General features: G+C 45.2%; 2 protein-coding genes across 2 annotated transcripts in view; one reads left to right on the top strand and one right to left on the bottom strand.

The window, feature by feature from the left end:
* The first annotated feature begins 2,277 nt into the window (after positions 1-2,277).
* LOC119449680 (BTB/POZ domain-containing protein KCTD9-like) lies at positions 2,278-8,695 on the top strand. The gene is made up of 5 exons (XM_037712910.2): positions 2,278-2,450; positions 3,367-3,472; positions 4,915-5,048; positions 7,640-7,785; positions 7,836-8,695. The coding sequence occupies exons 2-4, from the start codon at positions 3,391-3,393 to the stop codon at positions 7,751-7,753; spliced, it is 330 nt and encodes a 109-aa protein (XP_037568838.1). The 5' UTR covers positions 2,278-2,450; positions 3,367-3,390; the 3' UTR covers positions 7,754-7,785; positions 7,836-8,695.
* A 94-nt stretch (positions 8,696-8,789) lies between these two features.
* The window catches only part of LOC119437001 (uncharacterized), a 121,462-nt gene continuing 110,143 nt past the window's right edge, over positions 8,790-20,108 (bottom strand). The window contains exons 9-10 of the mRNA XM_049660871.1: positions 18,789-20,075; positions 8,790-9,363 (exon numbers count right to left, since the gene is read on the bottom strand). Of these exons, the coding sequence (XP_049516828.1) occupies positions 9,127-9,363; positions 18,789-20,075 (1,524 nt within the window). The 3' untranslated portion in view covers positions 8,790-9,126. The remainder of the gene's footprint in view (positions 9,364-18,788; positions 20,076-20,108) is intronic.

Below are 20,108 nucleotides of genomic sequence, written 5' to 3'. Positions count from 1 at the left end.
GTTTGACTTTCGGCAATGCGGTCCTGTGCATGCGATCAGAGGTTCGAGCAAGGTTGGAAGTTAAGCAGCGAGGGGTAGGTAGACTGGCTCTGGGAGCACACGGAAATACACCAAATCAGGGGGTACAGGGTGACATGGGATGGACGTCATTCGAGGGCAGGGAAGCCAGCAGCAAGATAGAATTTGAGGAGCGATTGAGAGAAATGGCAGAAAAGCGGTGGGCAAGGAGAGTTTTCAGTTATTTGTACATGAGGAATGTTGATACAACATGGAGGAAGCTGACCAGAAAACTGTCAATCAAATATTTGGACTGCAGGAGGGGTGCAAACCAGGAAACAGCGGTTAAGAAAAAGGTTAAGGAAAAAGAGAGGGGGCTGTGGAAAACAGGGATGCAGACGAAATCAGCACTGGGAACATACCGAACTTTCAAGCAAGAAATTGCCAAAGAAAATATCTATGATAATTCTAGGGGAAGCTCTTTGTTGTTTGAAGCCAGGACGGGAGTATTGCGGACTAAGATGGACCGAGTCAAGTACCAAGGTATAGACACGTTGTGCTGTGCGTGTGGAGAAGAAGAGGAAACGGCTGAACACCTCATACTTTTCTGTAAAGGGCTTAACCCTACAGTGCAAGGCAACGGGGCTGATTTTTTCAAAGCATTGGGGTTTAGGGACAGTGAAGGCAAAATTGACTTTAAGCGGGTAGAAATAACCAAACAGAGGTTATCTGATTGGTGGATAAAATCAAGGCAGGGGTGAAATTTCACCCACCACAAAGTACAAAATATGTTAATAGTCATGGCTAGGTGGCGTATGCCACCACCCGGTTTAAAGGGTTCAGCCTCATCCATCCATCCATCCATCCATCCATCCGAAGACGGACCCAGAGAGGCCCCGAGATTGAAGAAACGTAGAATCGGTAGGAGAAGAAATAGACGTAAGCATCAGGGGCAAGGTTATTCTGACATAGGGTAGATTAACATGCAAGGTGGCAGGAATAGGCTGAAGTGGGAGCTGAACCACCCTGTAATCCTGACTTTGCATGGGAATATTGCAATAGAACAGAGGGCAGCAGAAAAGGGGGTGGAATTGGTGCATTCATTCATAAAAGTATGAATTGGCAAAGGGTCAAACAGGAATGCAAGGAGCATTTATGGCTAAAAGGGAAAGTTGCAGGCAAGCAGACACTCCTTGGCTTTGTATACCTGTGGACAGGAACAAATGCCAAAGAGGAAAACAAAAAAATGCTGGAATGCATATCAAGTGACATTAATGAGCTAGGAGGAGGGTGCGAGATTATTGTACTAGGAGATATGAACGCACACATAGAAGACATGGACGGGTACACAGACTCAACAGGCAACATGATGCTGGATATGTGTGAAATGCATGACTTAGTTGTATGCAACAGTACTGAGAAGTGTGAAGGGCACATAACATGGGAGGTAGGGAGCCTGCAGTCAACGATAGATTATGCACTAATGTCACATAGGATGCACGATAGGCTAAATGTAATGAACATAGATGAATATGGCTCCAGAAGTCTAGGTAGTGATCACAAACGTATTAAGGTGAGTTTTAGAAGAGAAATATGAAAGTAGGTAGGAGGCAAGATGAACAACCAGGTGGGATATTTTACTCGGAAGAGCAGCTTGAAATAGCAACCCAACAAATTGAGGAAGTAATTTCAGAGGATACAAAGACAGAATGGACATATGCAAATTTAACAGGGCTATTTGAGCTAGAGCTTGCTAAGGTACGAGTCAGGTCAAAAGGGAACAGAAGACGTAGCTGGTGGGATGAGGAGTTTAAGAAGGCCATAGAGAAACGTCAGGAAGCATCCAGGGAACACAGATATTCAAAGCAGAGGGGTGAACCAGAAGCTGATGTAGGCAGAAAATGGAATAACTTTTTAAACTGTTAAAAGCTTTATGCATGCTAGGTATGCACACCTTGCACACTTCTGGCAGGAATCGGCTTTCATGTGCAAAGGCTTGCTGGTGGCCAGAGTAGCAGTAGTGACTAAGTTGTAGCATCATGCTAAAGCTGTTTTCTTTTTTAGGCACCTAGTAATTCAGTTAGCTAATATATATATATTCATATATATTCTTGACATCTTCAGCATGATAAAAAGCAGACAGTAATGGAGAACTAAACTGAAAATTTTGTCAGCAAGTTTTGTCGCTCAAACAATGTGGAACTGAAACAGCACAAAGCACTGCATGTTTTACTGCACAAATTATTCTGGTCGCTGGCATGCCTCTGCACTTGGGATGAAACTGCCAGCTTCTTGTGTTCCAGGGTGTGGATCTGTCGGGTGCGGACCTGTCTCGGCTGGACTTGCGGCACATCAACTTCAAATGGGCCAACCTGCGCAAATGTCGCCTAACGTGGGCCAACCTGAGTTACTGTTGCCTCGAGCGTGCTGACCTTACTCTGGCCAACCTCGAAGTGAGGAAGTGGCCTTGCATCCATGATTTATCAATTTACAGTTGCAGTACACTGCAGACCCCAGCATGACAAAAGCAGGAGTATTAGTAAAAGGTGGTGTCCAAATCCCTCTGGATATACAGATGCAGGTTTTGAAGGTCATGTATGCTTTTGCTCGTTGCATGCGGTGGAAGCGATTTGGGGAGCCGGAAACACGTCATAGAGGTCGGGCTTTGGACACTACCTATTGCACGACAATATATTAAAGAATAATCAACAGCACTCGGAGATTTCAATAAGTAACAAATATGAAAGCAGCAGATGCAGTGCTGTGAGGCAGTGCTTTTTGGGCAAAGTGTCTTTTTGTTCGAGTCTCGTACCTTTTGCAGTGCTCTAAAATGAGCACCTGCTCACTAAGTCTGGCACCCTTCAAGTAATGCTGTTTCATTCATTCATTGTCTTTAATGATGATTAGTAGTATTTTTCTTTATTTACGTGTGTAATGAAAACAGCCCCCACACTGGTCATTAACAAGGCAGACTCTCTTCTTCCATCGCACAATGGTCCCAGCACCAAGCTCGATGCCACAAGCTGTTGCGTGCACATCACCAAGTGGACTCAATGAAACAGCAGATAAATTATGCTGCCTGGGTCATTGTTCTGCATTTCTCGAACTGCTCAGTGACATGCGCATAAACATAGTCAAGTCAGAGTGCCGATTAACTGGGGGGAAGAGAAAAGTTTCTTTTCGTTTAGCACTAGGGCCTACCAGTTCATAGCAGCACGTTGTGATGTGCAATTATGAAGTCCCTGTTTGCATAACTCGTTTTAACATGAAATTATGTTGCTAATTCAGTACACACTGTGCAGGCTCTTCTTGCATGGCAAAAAAAAAAAAAAAGAGCTTTCACGTCTTCACTGTTTTGATGCCACTCAGGGTGCGCAACTAGTTGGGGCCAAAATGATGCGTGCCAACATGGAGGCAGCCCACCTGCGCTCTTGCAACATGGAGGACCCTGCCGGAAACAGTGCCAACCTCGAAGGTAACTGCACTGGCACATTCTTCGGCACCACTTATGCACGTGTTGTCTCATATGCAGAGGTGGAATGTGAAATTTTTGTTCTCCTTTTGCAGCAAAGATTAGCGTTAGCGTCATAGTCATGGTTCCATCATGTTCATTCAAATACAGCATCGTTTTCTTTGAAGTTACAGCTTTCAAAACACTTAGACTGTTCTATAGCAGACACATGGATGGTTTCTCAACATCATCTTTTCTGTGATAGGCAGGCTGTAATCAATGCAGTCAAAACAGTAGTGTACGCTGCGAGGCACGATATTTTCAGTACAACAGTGCATTTCAGTGGTCGTTAATTCAAGGGCACAGCACTGGCACATTGCACTTGGGATTTCAAGCACTACACTGGTGCTGCCAAGTGAGACACGAAAGTAGTCTGAACGCTACTGCGGGGGTTCCCAAACTGGGTTTTGCAAACAGCATTTTAGGGTGTCGCGAGCGACCAAAACAATTTCGACCCCATCCCCACTTGAGTGGATTATAACATGCCTGTTTAAATTATTCGTTAGGTTGCGCACTTTTTTTGCTCTCATATTTAAACAATCCAATTGATTTATCGCAACAATCATAGAAAGGCCATGGATAAGCACATCGGTGGGAAAAAGAAGTAGGGGGTTCCACGGCACTCTGAGAAGGCAGGTGGGGTTTCCGAAGGCCAGATAGTTTCAGAACCCCTGTGCTACTGTATAAGATGCAATGCTTCCATAATCTTACCTTGGGTATGAAATAGACACACGAGAGGAAAATTAGTGTTTATTGCCTGATGAGGCTTTATACATGAAAACTGCTAAGAGTTCACTATGGTATAAAAAGTACAGTGAATAGCTGCAGCGATAGAATTGGCAAATCTATTTTAGATTTGATGATAGCATATGGCGTTTTATGGCAGAAGGGCCAATGATGGATGTTAAACCATTTTGTAGCACCCTGGGATTTGTACTTGGGTTATTTGTGTTTGGAAATCAGTGCCTTTAACAACCAGCCGCACCTGCGGCAGTGACTGCGTGGCTATGTCGTTCTACTACTTAGCACAAGGTTGTGGGTTCGATTCCCAGCCGCAGCAGTCGTACTATACAGATGCAGTAATGCTCGTGTACTGTGCAGTTAGGGCATACTAAACAACTGCAGGTTATCAGAATTAGTCTGGAGCCCTCCACTAAAGCATATCTAATAGCCCTTGTATTGCTTTGGGATGAGAAACGTCATAATTCAATCAACCTGTCGACCACAGTGCCTCAAGTAGAGCAATGAATTGACCCGTAGTGCCTCGCAGGCCATTTACTTTTCTTAGTGCTTTCAGTTGGAAAAGGCCCCGCTCCTGTCACTGTATAACTCTTTTAGAGCATTGCACTATAGACTTGGCATGCTATTCATTCAGTTAACCATTCAATCTTGTCGATGTGTTTCAGGAGTGAATCTGAAGGATGCTGATCTGGATGGTAGCCAAATGGCCGGGGTTAACCTCAGAGTGGCGACACTGAATAATGCAAATCTGCAGAACTGCCATTTGCGCCAAGCCATCCTCGCTGGTGCTGATCTCGAGGTGGGTCATTCCTCCATCATAGTACTGCAATCTGTATTGCTGCTCATATGCAGCATATTATTGTCATTGCTTGGTTCATCCATACACTGCTGCCTGTTCAAACATGACTTGCCAAAAGTCTGACACTGTGAACTGAAATCAATGTGGGATATGGCAAGAGTAAAAAAAAATCTAAGCTACAAATGTTGTCAAGGATATTAACAAAACGTGTGAACTTGTTGACCCCATGACATGCTAATTTAGACTCGCAGGAGAAGAAAGTTAAAGAAAACAATGGCAATGTACAGTATAGACCACTTATAACGTAACCACTTATAGTGCAGGACCGGATATAATAAGGTCTTTTTAGAGTCCTGTTAATTTTCCCATAGCACTCTATGTATGCGCGTATCGCTTATAGTGAAGTTGTAGGGGACGAAATACAGTGTGGCTGCCTGAGAGTACGGAAGTTAGCTGAGATGGCGAACGCTCCCCTCAAATGGGCACCGGAATTATTCGTGCACCATAGCATGACGCACGAACAGTGCAAGTCGTGAAATATCACGGCCCGCAAGCGCATAGCGAGTGAGGGCCACGAAACTCTCCACGCCGGCCAACGCTCACTTCTCGATTCTTCAGGGAGCGGGCGGCGCCGGCACGGCGGGCGACGGGCGCATGCGGAGACCGTGGAAGGTGAGGGAGGAGGGTGGCAGGGAAGCAGATTTGGCTTCAGCAACTCCGCAGCTTCGGTTGCTCCCCTCACCCTCCCTCTCAACTCCCTCATAGCTCCCTCACCTTCGACTGTCACCGTGCGCGTCCGCCGCTCCAGCCGGCCCGGCGCCAGCTCCCTGAAGTTTCGTTTTGTGCCATTATTAGGAAGCGGGCGTTTGCCAGCGTGGGCAGTTTCGTTGGCCGGACTGGGACAGCGCCGCGTCTTCCCTCTGCACCGTAGCTGCAGCGTGCAAGACTAGAAAGTAGAGGAATCATAAAGGAGAAGGGTTCACTTCCATTTTCTAAGCGTGGCTATGGTAGCGTGGCTGAGACGTCGGCACGTACACGCATATTCCGGCGCAACGCAGAATCGGCGACCTTGCCATTTGAGAGAGGGTGAAATCTCCGCCACATTTGTTTTCTTCTTTCGTTTCCCCCCCCCCCCCCCCCTTTTTTTTTTGTTCGCCTGCGACATTGAGGGGTCTCTCATAAGCTTTTACTCTATGGCGAGTCTACCCTATGGCGATGCCGGAGCAATACCGGTCGGAGGAACCGCCGCGTGATTTGGCGCGCTGCCGAGAGCATTGTCGGTGCGTGGTATCTTCGAATTAAACATCGCAAATGATTTCGCGTTCAAATTGCCGGGCGTTTTTGGCCATTGGAATACACATACCTTTGACAGTGTCAGTTCAAATAAACCGGAAGTTCGAATTAAGCGTGTTCAAATTAACGAGTTTCGACTGTAAATTGAATGCACACGTTCAAGCCGCATTCCTCGACAGTCACATACGCGTGGCGGCTCGGTGCATGTTTTGCATATGTGCAGGCCTTGAAAATTGTTGCTTTGGTTATAGTGTGGTACTGCTTATAGTGCGGATATTCGCGACTCCGGGGACTTACGTTATAAGCGGTCTACACTGTAATATGAGATGTAGCCCAGTACTTTGGGATGATGCAATGGAGCATTTTATGGCACCTAAATTGTGCAAACCAACTTGACTGCCTTTCAGCTCGAATGTAGGCCAGACCATGCTGCTTGTGGACTGGACTGCACTCTGCCTTGCTTGCATCATTCATTTTGTCTGGCTCATCTTGTTTGTTACTTATCTACGACATCATGCAGTACTAATTAACCTCGTTTCTGGACCTTGTATGGCATTCTGTCACAGATATTAGATCAAGCCTGCCAGATAACTTAAAGGAGAACTGTTGTCTGCCCGTTTTCTCTGTAAGACAGCAAGACCATCTAAAGAAGTTAATCAGCTGTAATGGAGGATGCACTGAATACATTACAGAGTTCTTTCATTAAATAAATTTTTAACTAGGACAGACCATATCAATTTCCTCTATCTTGCTGTCATAGATATGACTAAACTCAATCAAACCTTCATGATGAACTGTGAAAAAAATGCGAGCGAAGGTTGCAATATTTTATCATTACATTGCATTCATCTCTGCCTTTAACCATAGCCCTCATAATATGGTACTATGTATAGAATACAGAATGGCATATAAACAATACAAAGGATACAAAGGAAGACAAACATGGCACTGACTGACCAATAGCATGCAAGTAAATGCCAGTGACTGTGCAGCGTTGCCAAAATGATGATAAAATGTCACTCCAAAGTACTTAATGCACGTCCAACATGTTCTTCATGCATTCGCATCTTTGTGCCAACTTTCTTCAAGGTGATGGCACAGGAATTCCTTTTCGGTCACTGGTTTGCATAAAGCAAACGAATAGTGTGTCGAATAGTTGTGCATCTGTATGCTACATGCTACTGTGACAGTCTGGCAGGTTTTTTTAGCTTTATTTTTGGTGCAGCTCCTGTTCATGCAACAAAGGGCACTTTAAAAAACATGGACCACCATCTTAAGTGCCACAACTGAACTTACAGAACTGCAACTTGTCTGGAAGCGACCTACACGAAGCGAACCTTCGGGGTGCCAACCTCAAGGATGCTGTCATGGAGCTCATGTTGACACCACTGCACATGGCTCAGGCCATCTGATGACTGCTGTGTGTGTGTGTGTGTGTGTGTGTGTGTGTGTGTGTGTGTGTGTGTGTGTGTGTGTGTGCGTGCGCCCATCAAGGCAGTGGTGTGTTTTCCCAGTGGATTGCTATCTTCCTCACTCTGATGAAATTGTTATCAGGCGGCCCATGATGGCAGTGTGCAATCTGTTTCAGTCTATTTTTAGTTGCATATTGCCTAATAGTATTTAGTACCAGCTACTTGGTGTGCATTTGGAAACATGAGTTTGTATTTTACATTTGTTCTTTGCTTTGCATGTTTCCTTGTTTTCATTGCTTTATGTTAACCTTTTTAATAGCAATAACTGTAGAAAGTTGTAGGAAGTCCAGATGTTAATATATGTTTGTTACGGAGTGCTTCTTGTGACAGCCTCATGATGTCGACAAACACACAAAATATATCCGCAACTCAATCCTTATATTTTTCTTTTCTTTTTTTTTCTGAGCAAGTACAAAGTCAGGGGTGTATTTAACTAACTATGCAAATTTCATTTAAGAATGTTTTAATGCATAAACACAACTTTACAAGCATAAATAATTTTTTATGATATATCCACTTACCTTACATAAACTAACATTAACCTGTGTGACAATGGGGTGATGCAAAAGGAACAGAAAACATTTCGTTTGAAATGTGAGCACATGACAAGTGTTCTCTCTCCAGTCCTTTCTGTGTGAAGTGTGGATCACTCTGCAGTTATAGCTCAGATATTCAAGCACTTAGCATTTCCTGTGTATGCAATCTGCAACACAATTAGGGCTTAGCCTTCTCGTGTAAATGTCACATGTATCTTAATTCCAGAACTCATACACTTGAGAGACAGTTAAACTAAAAAGACGGCAAGTCCTTGCTAATACATTAATTTTTTGGTCACAGCCTTCACAGTCACAGTTTATTAATAATAATAATAATAATAATAATAATAATAATAATAATAATAATAATAATAATAATAATAATAATAATAATAATAATAATAATACTTTATTAGCAGAATTTCATTGGCATCATTGGCAGTCTCTTGTATCAAGTTGAGCTTCATAATAAGCAGCCAAGTGCCGCCTTATTCCCAGAGTCTGATGTATGTAAATTTCACTAATAAATTTATAGCACATCATGGTTGAAGTTCTGACACTGCAATAAATATCCGACTAGTGCTGCGGAATGTTTGCACAGCTATCTACAAATCATGTATGCGTGCACGCTAGAGTCAAGTCAAAGAACCTTTACAGGGAAGGAAGGGCACAGTCAGGAGAGTGGCTAATCTAGAACAGGGCCATTCTCTAGCCCTTTATTTGGCAGTAACCAGAATGCTCATAGAGTAAGAAAATAAGTCAGAGCCAAGTTGTAGGCTAACCCAGCCTCCTGTTTATGATGGCATACTCAAGCCATGGCTGCGCTATCAGTTCATCGAAACAACACAGCTGCCACTGGCGCCCAACCGCCGAGACAATGAAATAATAGTATTTGCGCGAACGGTAGCTGTGGAGGCTGATGTTCACTTCCTCCACACCCGACCACCGGCAAAGCAGTTGCTTCACCAAGTCTTCCTGCTCCCGCAGCATGGCCAGGAACCGAGTGTCTTGAATCTGGTTGTGAGAGTGACAGAAAACAATGTAAGTCGGACTTCTAAACCACTAAATACAGAGATGCTTGGTTTCCAACTGTTTTGTTTAAAAATTGAGCAACACTTAAGGTGCAGCTCTATACTCAATAAAATGCTATTGTTTTTATATTTGGCACTCTCAGGAACTCTAGAAAAAGCAATGCGAGTGGACAAAGAGTTCATGCAACGTACGCACACATGCACACAGGACACTCCACTCCCGCTTTTCAGTACAGATAAATCTAATCAAACCAATAATATACATACAAAATACAGTTAAACCTCGATATAACGAAGGTGGATAAAATTAGCAATTTGCTTCGCTATGTCGAAATTCCAGTGTATTGAGATTCGACCTTTTATGCAAATAAGTACAGTCACTGATCGATTTTTCTTAGACGGAAAGCGGCCGCAGAATTTTCCGAATTATCGGGCAATGGAAAAAAAAAAAAAAACAAATTTGAATGAGAAAACAATTGATTTTGATGAATTTGGGAGTCGGCGACGAATGATACAGTTTCATTCCACGTCGACAATATCTTGACATCGGCGGTACGTATTAAGCGAAGCCAGCCACGCTTTCTAAAGCCCCTGAAAAATAACTAAAGTAGCGCTATTCATATCAGTTTGCAGGCACCTCCTCTCTCATGCGTTTTGTACATTGTAAATTAAGTTAGTTGAGGTGCGAAGCTATTGGCCTGGAAGATGGGCTTGCGCAATTATCCCGTAAGGGCAAACCAGGGTGGTGCGGTTCGGAGCAGTGTAGTGGGAGAGGCTCGACAGAAGAAAAAATACGAAAAGGTATAAGTACGACAACGGAATGCATGTAGAAGCAAGCGATGTGATTTTTGTCATGTCTGAAATTGTAAAAATATGCGGTATTCGATCAGTCGGTATACAGAAGTGCTCACAGTTTGTTTAGATGCATGACATAAAGCCCCTGAAAAAGATACCTATTTTTTACAGGCGCTTTAAACTACTTACAGGTTTTTGCTGATGGTGCGGTTGCCATTCTAGGGGTACACCGTGTCATGGAAGTGCTTTATAGAAGATTTAAGTCAGCAAAACGGTTGTACTGGCAAAAACCATCGCCGCAAGCAAGCGGGGCCGAACGCAAGTGCGTTTGCATAAAGACGCACTCAGCGTTGACACTAATGAAGGCAGCGCCACTGCGCTGGCAATTGACATCCGGGTAAGCTCGGCGGTGCTGCAAAATCGAAGGTTTTCAAACGTGAGCACTGTGTTTTTTTTTAGAAGGTTGAGCAAGCGCCATCTTGGATGTCCACTCGCTTTTGCGCTGTTTACTTGACGGTGTTTTAGAAGGTCGAGCAACGCAGCAAGTGCGCTGAGGCAACGGCGGTGAAGCCCTGGGACGATGGGCGTCAAAGACACAGCTCGCGCGCCAGTCAAGCCCAGCCATGCTCGTGGCTCTCGCGTCCGTAGTGTCCTTGTGGACACCATAAAGGCGCTGCTGCAGCTGCTAGGAGAGGACACAGAGGCTAAGGGACACAGTAGGCACTACTTTAGTTTTTTCCAGAGGCTTTAACACTTCCGCGTGTACTCCGCCCCCATGGCTGATAGCGTCGCCCAGACTGGGACGACGCTATCACGAAAAGCGGCAGCAGTGAGGAGCGAATGCTTCGTCTGCCTGTCGCTCCAACGATCACCAAAACTCGAGATCACACAACTTCCAATACTAACTAAACGCGCGGGAAGACAACTTACATGATGCCACATCGTCTCAGCCCGCCCACTCTTTGCAAACGCAGCAGATTACCTCTAAAGCAGGGTGTGCAGCTGTGTATGCGCTCAGCCGCACTTACAGCCATGCGTAGCCGTGGCTGAGAAGCGCACAAGAAATCGAAACGTATACTAACTTACCCCTCGCTCCGCCCCCTCGGGCGCGATTGACTCGTGAAGCGACCATCTTTCTTGTTTCACCCTTACACATTTTCACTCGCACCTAAAGCACACAGTGCACGGGGCACGATAGGATCTTATCGCACTTGGACTTTATGGAAAATGATGCGGCTCCACTTCAGTGACAGCTCTTGTAGCGCAGCGCGCGATTTGAGAGGTGCGTTTGCAGGCAGCCGCTTGTAATTCAATCATTTGACCATCTGGGTCCGTGGAGGTTTCCATTTATTGTCTCGGCATTCCTTTGCGGCGGCAGTGAAATTTCATTACATTGAAATTGCATAGAAACACACTTCGTTACATTGAGGTTCTAAATACATGGTGTTCTATGGATAAGAGGTTATTGAAAGTTAAATACTTCGTTATATAGAGAATTTCGTTATATTGAAGTTCATATCGAGGTTTAACTGTATTTAACCCCCCTATAATTTATCAAATCACTAGTATAGCCTAGCTAGAATGACTATCTGACCTGGAGACAATGCACTAAGTTTAACAAAACAAGGTGACTGGGATGGAACCATGACATACCCCCCATTGTTGCATTCATTCCTACTTCATATGCAGTACTTTCATGCATGTTTTGCATCTTTCCTGCTTTTTCAATTGTACCTTGAAAAGCACACTGTTACCACGAGCGAGAAAGATGTATGGGGAAACTATGAAGTCAATGTAACCGGCTCTATATTAGAGCTGAATGTGACAGTATGAATGAGAATATTGGCAACAATAGAGACGCATTAAGTAGAGCTATGCTATTACAAACCCGTACAACATAAAAGCCCTTCTAACAACCAGCCACTCAAAACTCTTATACACTCGAACCCGTTCATAACTAACTGAATTAGTGCCGCAAAAAGTGGTCGTTGTATCACTAATTTGTTATATGTGAACTCAGCCTTCAAAATGCACAAAAATGAATGACACTGATGCTGGTGTCGGCACTGGGCAGTTAGAATTCGACACCACTTTGGTCCTAGAATTGGGTTTGCAGTACCTGAATTTTTGTTCCTGTCACCTTCCTGCACGTAGCTGCAAGTTTCCGTTAAAAACGTCATCTAAAGAGTGATATGTGGCATCGTAGCTCTTTCAAAACACCGCCGGCATGCTGCAGTAGTTCCCTTTCCAGCCAACCAAAACGCTTTGCTATCGTATGCAGAATCCGCTCTTGTCCCGTTGCTAGTAAATTATATCACAAGCTCTCTAAGAAAAAATGGTCGCAGCTGCGTTTGTAGTTTTCAAAATTGCAGGTGGTTTCGAGCACCTGCAATTTCGAGCAGGAGCGCATCGAACACCACAGAGAACACCATCGCAACACATGTGATGCCCCGATTTAGCCATCTTCATCTGATGCTTGCATCTTCTGTTCGTTGTACGCCTGATCAAGCTTCTCTGTCTTATCTTTCCCATCTTCACACTTGGGACGACAACCGAAGCAGACGACCAAGCGCGGTATGACTTCTGATATTGCTGAGCGAGTGGCAAGGGTGAGCAGAGGCAAGCTTGACGGACGCACGATGGCGACCACTTCCCGTACTTCGCCCGATTTAAAATCGGGCAAATTTGTGAATTTTAAATCGGGCGAAGTACGGGAAGTGGTCGCCATCGTGCGTCCGTCAAGCTTGCCTCTGCTCACCCTTGCCACTCGCTCAGCAATATCAGAAGCCCGCTGGTTTCGAGCACCTGCAATTTTGAAAACTACAAACGCAGCTGCGACCATTTTTTCTTAGAGAGCTTGTGATATAATTTACTAGCAACGGGACAAGAGCGGATTCTGCATACGATAGCAAAGCGTTTTGGTTGGCTGGAAAGGGAACTACTGCAGCATGCCGGCATTCTGCAAAGGTCTTGCTGTTATGACTGCAGCATGAGCCACACGGCGCGCCGAAAGTCGCGAAGTTAAGTTTTCGCTGTCGCTTCGGCTGAAACGGTACTAATTTGAAAGGGTACAGCACCACTGTGAACCATTATCAGCAACTACGTAAACGAAGTGCCGACAAACCGTGATCTCACAATAACAGTGTAGTAACAGCTCAATCTTTGCAACTTTCCGGCAGGGGGGGCCCTGTCATGCACCCAGTTTGGTCACTTTTGCCTGCTTCAGAACTTCGCATGCGCCCACCTTTTACCAAGACTGGGTTCGAAGTGTTCGTTGTAACAGTACGGCGCTTTTCAAAATGTTCTTTATATCTGGCCACAGTTTCAATAGGCAGGGTCTATAACTGCTAGAACTGCTGGAGTGATTTGAATGAAATTTGTTGCATTGGAGTGAGAAAATTCTAGTAACTGCAGAAAGTAGAAATTTTATTGAGAACCTCAACTATTTTATAAAATTCCTGAAAACTGGTAAGTAAAAAAAAAAATTGAAGCACAAAGTTTACAAAGCCGTAACTCTGCACCAAAAAACATATAGTTCTGTAAACACCACCCGTTTGAGCATCTAAAGTGGGCAAACTTGATAATATATGTATTTACAGATTACGTGAAATTGTTACAAAGCTTACAAGGGTGTTGCATAAGTTCTATTTGCAAATTAGTGGTATAATTCACAGCATCACATCATACATGAATCTTTTTGCTTTAGATATATGATTAGGCGCAATTTACAAAATTTCGATAACATTTCCTTACTGCTGAGTTAGAGTTGTAAATCCGATACACGAGTTTTTGCTCCAACTCTCAATTTCAGTAAGTGCAGACTTTTAGTGATGGCATCAAATGATACTGAATGCCATGCATTTAAAATACATGAGAAGACCTGCTGAAAGGATGCCCTTTTCAGCAGCCTGGTGGGCGTTTTCTCGAGGTTATCTGATGCCATCAGCTCAAACTAGCAGCTTCAGAACTCGGCCTTGAGTGGCCAGTTCATGCACACATCAAGCGGTTGCAACACGCTAGTCAAACCACCCAGTGTGACAGACAAGTCCACCCGATTATCAACAAGTCAAAGTCGTGCCTTGATACATTTTGTCAGGCGGACGCGGAAGCCATTAAGTATAAGCAGAGGCTCCCATGGCTGTGACAACTTAATGAAACTTTAATGTGTTACTTTAATGAAACTTTACAGATTTTACACAAGGGCAATGATGCTACTGGCCCATGCCATTTCAGAGCAGCTTTTGAAGCAGCCAAAAAGGCATTGTGGAGCAGTAAAATGGACCTTTGGAGCAGGTTTAAGAAAGCGACTGCAAATTATATTACATGGCACTTTTACAATGGGCAAGCTATGTGTGTGGTCGCACCCCCCTAATTCATAAACTCTACCCAAACACTAAAAATCAGCTTTGATGCACGGCTTTGAAAGTCAGCTTTGCCGCAATACAGCCATGTTATGTGGTAAAGCGTACGACCACCGCGAAAGCGGTTTTGGTTTCATATCCGATTGCACTGCGCAGGCAATTTTCAGACCAATTTCCTTAGAAAGCAAACAGCATGCAGGCAATTTTCAGACCAATTTCCTTAGAAAGCAAACAGCATCAGTTAGAACCAGGTGAATACCGTAGTCAAATATTGTGAGCTATTTCGTGAAAACCTTTCTAGGGCTGGCCGAAAAGGCGCATTTTCGACGGGAGATGACATGTGTTCAACGCATTCACAGTCCCCTAAGCTCTGCCGAGACAGACACTGTCACCACAGAGGTCAGGCACATGCATGCATACTGGTCAAGTTCAAATTATTTAGCGAATGCCAATTTTAGGATCGAAGTAACGACCCTTTGGGCCTATAGAAATGCATGGATGCCGGCAGGGACTTTCAGTCTGGATTGAACTAAGCGGAGTTGAATTAACGGAAGTCTACTATATATGTTAAGATTGAAAACTTGAGTGATCAATCTGAAGACAACTACATTTTGTTTGATTCTTCAAGAACACTTCCGTTCCGAGATATTCATCATCATATTTGGCACTCGGCAGGATTTCGCATTCATAGGCAAGAGTCTAGACACAGACTCCCACCGCTCAACTGACGTAACTTAATGCGGGATATCAGCCAAGAGAGGGCAAGCGCACAGTTGCTATAAGCAGCCCCCAGAAAGTAAAGCTAGTTTCAGTTTAAGGCATATGCGCGCTCCTAGCGGTTGCCGGACATCTTAAGTTATTTTTCTTAGTTTTCTTTTTGTGAATTTTAAATCGGGCGAAGTACGGGAAGTGGTCGCCATCGTGCGTCCGTCAAGCTTGCCTCTGCTCACCCTTGCCACTCGCTCAGCAATATCAGAAGTCATACCGCGCTTGGTCGTCTGCTTCGGTTGTCGTCCCAAGTGTGAAGATGGGAAAGATAAGACAGAGAAGCTTGATCAGGCGTACAACGAACAGAAGACGCAAGCATCAGATGAAGATGGCTAAATCGGGGCATCACATGTGTTGCGATGGTGTTCTCTGTGGTGTTCGAACACCGGGAATTCCAGTTATGCGAAGTTTTTCAGGTTTCCCTAATGACTACGGGCATGGAGGAAGGAAAACCCAGGAGAGGCCCCGGCCAGCACGGACGTATTGGAGAAAGTGTGGCGGAAGTCACGTGCTGTTTTTCGCAAAGGAGCACTGGGACGGGCACCCCAAATATCAACGTTGCCATAGCAACCGCGCTCCTGAAGCTTTCGCTGCTGCTCTCGGTCTCTGAAAAATGAGATAAGATTTTCCTGCTGGTGTCTTTCCCGTAGCACCTTTTGTTCGTGAGAAAAGCTGACTTAGGCATGTGGTGTGTAAGCTTGAAAGTTGTGTTTTGCATCTGTGAGTGTGAATGTCAGCCAGCAACAGATACACTCAAGCAATCACAGCGCGGGTCTTCGTCGTCTTCAACATGCCACAAAAAAACACAGGAGCGCATCTGCTTCACTAAAACTGCTACAGAAGTTTCGTAGGCTTTGTTTTGACACGCGTCGGCAGCACACACTCCCGGCGGCTCGTAACAATGCAAGTTCGAAGCTCGCGCCCATCTGCTCCGGCGAGCTGATTGGGGGCGCAAAGGGAGATGGCACACCAACATGGCTGCAGTTCCGGCTTCAAAAACGTGACGTCAGGGCCTCTCCTGTTTTGTTTCTTTCCTCCATGACTACGGGTAAGCACAAGTATTTCACTCTATTTTCCGAGCAGGTATTCATTTTGCATGAGTAAACCAGTTCTATGCAAGCCTGAGTGGACTGACGTAAGAGCAGTGTCGCTCGACTCATTCGTCATGACAGCAGCCGATCTGTTGCCAGTGAAATACTTGTAATGAAGGACTTGGGTGCGCTTTCTTGGGCTATACATTTTGTTCATTCTTTGTCGACATGCACAGCCAAGGTTAAAAAAAAGAAAGAAAGACGCAGCCTTGGTGGTTAATAATTTTCGCATTGGTTTGGATCTTCTGGAATCTGTTTTCACTCATTATGTACAAATTTCCATTGTGAATGAAAATTGCTTCTGTTGATTGTCACTTTCGCACTGCGTAGAGGTCAGTCTTTTTCCAGTACCGAATGTGTGAATAAAAACAAAAGCGTTTAACTTTTACTTGTGTTAGTTTTGGCTAGCCGAGAAAACGGCTAGTTTTAGTTGATCCACTTCACAACACACTAACAAAATTAACGATTGATGGTGCCAGGAAGTTATTTTCTTCATCCTACCCCGCACTATATCTGTGGACTAGTTGAAGTGTAGTCCTAAACGTAACCGCAAGTTAGGACTTTCAAAGCAACTACTTTCATGAAATGTAATATATTAACCGCAAATATTGGTAATTAACAACAGTTCGCTATATAAATATTCTTCATTATAATTGCTTGGCACTGGTGCATACGAGCAATGTCCCAGTGGTTTAGAAAATTAATAGCAGCTTGCAAGGTAAACCTGGTAGGAAGAAAGCGCTTCCTAATACACGACACACTTCAGCGGGTTCTGCTCCGCGATTTGGCCAATGTTGCCGCACGGTCAGCGGACCTGCAAGAGAGCACGAACACAGTCTGCTTGCATGCGAAGTGGGAAAGGAGGGCTTCAGCGGCAACCCTCCTCCTCCCGGCTGCGCGCCCTCTCCCTCTGCCTTCTGACCTCATCAGTGACATCATGGAGGCATTGTTTTCTTAGTGAATTATTTCCAGTAGGATATCCGGCAGCCGCCAGTTGTGGAAGCAGCGCTGCCGCGGTGTATCGGCATGGGACCGAGTGTCCCATGGGAAGTATAGGGAGTTTTCAGCCCCTGCTATATAAGCTCCACCAAACTTCTAGAGTCTAGGCTGGCGTGCTACATAATCACCTACGTCACATGGTGGGTTCGTTTCTGTGTCAGGACTTTCACCTCTGAATGTTTTCTTAGCGTACTGGGTGCCAAATTTGATGATGAAAATAGTCCTCAGCAGACTTTTTGAATTTCTTGCAAAAACATCTGAATAATCGCACAGGCAGTCCTAAAATGGCAACATTAGCGGTAAAATTAATTTCTCTTTTTACAACCGCCAGCAGTAGAAAAATTTACTTAATTTTGCCCTGTGCTGTGCTTGACTGATATACCAGCTACTTGAAATACTGCGATGGTCGACACCGCGAGGGAGGTTCGCTTTTGCTCGTCTCAGCCTCCAGCTGCCATTCTAGCCCAACATCTCACGCCTAATCACGGAGACAGTTTACTGGTCCAAACATATTGGAGGCCACCTTGCTGCAACAACCTTTTGCCCGCCACCACGTCGGCTGAGAGCGAATTTTTGTCACAGCCGTAAGATGCTGCTAGGCTTAAACAGTGGCGCTTCATCAATATTCAGCAGCGAAATTTGCCATGTGGTGCAGAGTTCACCAAAATCTTAGTAGCCGCCTTACGTCATTCTTAAAGCCGTGAAATCGCCTTGCCAACAAAAGGGGGGGGGGGAGATAGGCGACAAACTGAATAGTGTAAAAATTGTTCACGGCTGCTGTGTCTGCAACATTATGTGTGCTATGGTAGAAAAATCGAGCGACACACCATACAGCGTCCGAAACATTGGTCACCATTTTGCTTTGGTCATACAGGAGAAGAGAATGAGGTCTTGCACGGCACCAGCGCGGTCGCTCGCTGCCGCCTGAAAAGCGACGTGGTTCTGTTGCCTAAGCAACACAAACAATAGGTTGGAAGGTATTGAAAACAGACAGCTGCCCATGGAAAAAAACAGCGATACGATCCAGACTAATTGGAGAGGCTTGACTCAGTCTACTGTGAAGTTAATGCAGCTGCTGGTCAACGCCATGTCACTTTCGATGGTGCGGAGAGAAATAGCACTTGAGGACTAAGCTCCACTTTCGAAAGCCAGTGCAACCATTTCGGCACAGGGTGGGCGCAGATTTTTCATGTTTTGCCGAAATGTAGCAGGATGTAGCGGGGTTCACTTCTCGACAAAGTTCGGCTCAAATGGCGCAGCGGTAGCATCACTGCAAGGATGGGCCTTACATGGTAAACACGGTATGAGAATGTATGATTATGAATGAGTAGATTATCCAACTTTACTGTTTCAAGTGGACTTCATTGTAATGCATGCACAGTAACAGTACTCACATTTATCCGGATGGGATCAGATTCTTGTATGTCCTCTGTATTGTCGTGGAGCTCGGGGTCACAAGGAAGATCAAAACAGCAGATGTCCCTCGATACAGCCAGCCTAGAGTAACGGTGCAAAGCTGCCAATGTCAGCTTGTGCACTTGACCAGAAGGTGAGCAGCACTCATTGCAGAGTGGGAGCCCTGTCGGTGCCATGGAAAGGTAGCGAAGAAACCCACTCACGTAGTCGCCAGCAGTCTGCCCACATTTCGCCGAATCTCCCTGAGACGCGACGCAGCTCGGTACTACAGGCGCTTCAGTTGAACATTGGCCGCTAGACACAAATTGCCGGAAAGCCCCCTTGAAGCATGACATACAAACCTGGGAAGCCTTTGTAACAGTATCGCATAACAAATCTTCCTTACGTGCCCAGGCACACAGCATGTCAAATGCGTCATCCTGGGGCGAACGACCATAGATGTGCTGATTAATCTTTGCAGCCAACAAGTTCTGTGACACTGGCTTGTCTGTCGGCTTTGCATCGCTTCGTTCTTTCAATAGCAGCAACAGGCTGTCTGTGATGCACCAAGGAAGCCCTAAGCTGTGCTCCTTGACCTGCTCATCACTGCAGGTCACCATATACCAGGCAGATGCCATCTCCAGCAACGTTGTCCGCTGGCTTTGACCTTGCCGAGACGCTGCCTCAACATCCACAAGAAACTGCTTCTGTATTACTTCAGTGACCTCCTGGTATTGCTTAGAGACCAGGGTTTTCACACTAGTTTTGTCTTGTTTGCTCTTGTTGTAGCGAGAGACACTGTTAATGACCCCTGCTACCACTTCAGCTTCACTCTCAATGCCATACTGATCCATGATCTTCAGCATCATAAACTCGTAAAGATCCCGGGCATTCTCTGCGGCATGCCGGTGCTTCTGCCATCCAGGATAATTAAACAGGTTGCAGTGAAAATCAGTCGCGATAAATGTGTGATAAGTGCTGCTGATCAGTGTCTTGTTGAGGCGGTAGAGCTCTCCCAGTACCCTTGCAGACCGGTAAGTGGGCTTGATTCCCCTCTTGGTCATGAAATCAGGATACTTCTGGACTCGTTCCTGTCGACTGAGTTCTGCAGAGATGCCAGTCTTTGCAAAGTCGAGGCAGGTAGAGATCTTCTCGGCAAGGGCAAGGCAGGTGGAAGAGAAAATGCCAGCTGGAAGCTGGTCAGCCCAGGCCAGGTGTGCATTAGACATGACACCTACACTGTCATTAAGGATGTACTTGCACAGGAACTGAATGACGTCACTGTCCTGCACAATTCCAAAGCACAAAAAGTTACAGGT

The sequence above is a fragment of the Dermacentor silvarum genome, chromosome 1, assembly GCF_013339745.2.
Source record: "Dermacentor silvarum isolate Dsil-2018 chromosome 1, BIME_Dsil_1.4, whole genome shotgun sequence".
NCBI lineage: Eukaryota > Metazoa > Arthropoda > Arachnida > Ixodida > Ixodidae > Dermacentor > Dermacentor silvarum.
This window is presented reverse-complemented; position numbering and strand designations above follow the sequence as displayed.

Coding starts and splice junctions, on each gene's coding strand:
- LOC119449680 (XM_037712910.2), top strand. CDS start 3,391: ATGATGCGTGCCAACATGGAGGCAGCCCACCTGCGCTCTTGCAACATG. Junction 3,473..4,914: donor AAACAGTGCCAACCTCGAAG/GTAACTGCACTG, acceptor GATGTGTTTCAG/GAGTGAATCTGAAGGATGCT. Junction 5,049..7,639: donor TCGCTGGTGCTGATCTCGAG/GTGGGTCATTCC, acceptor CTGAACTTACAG/AACTGCAACTTGTCTGGAAG.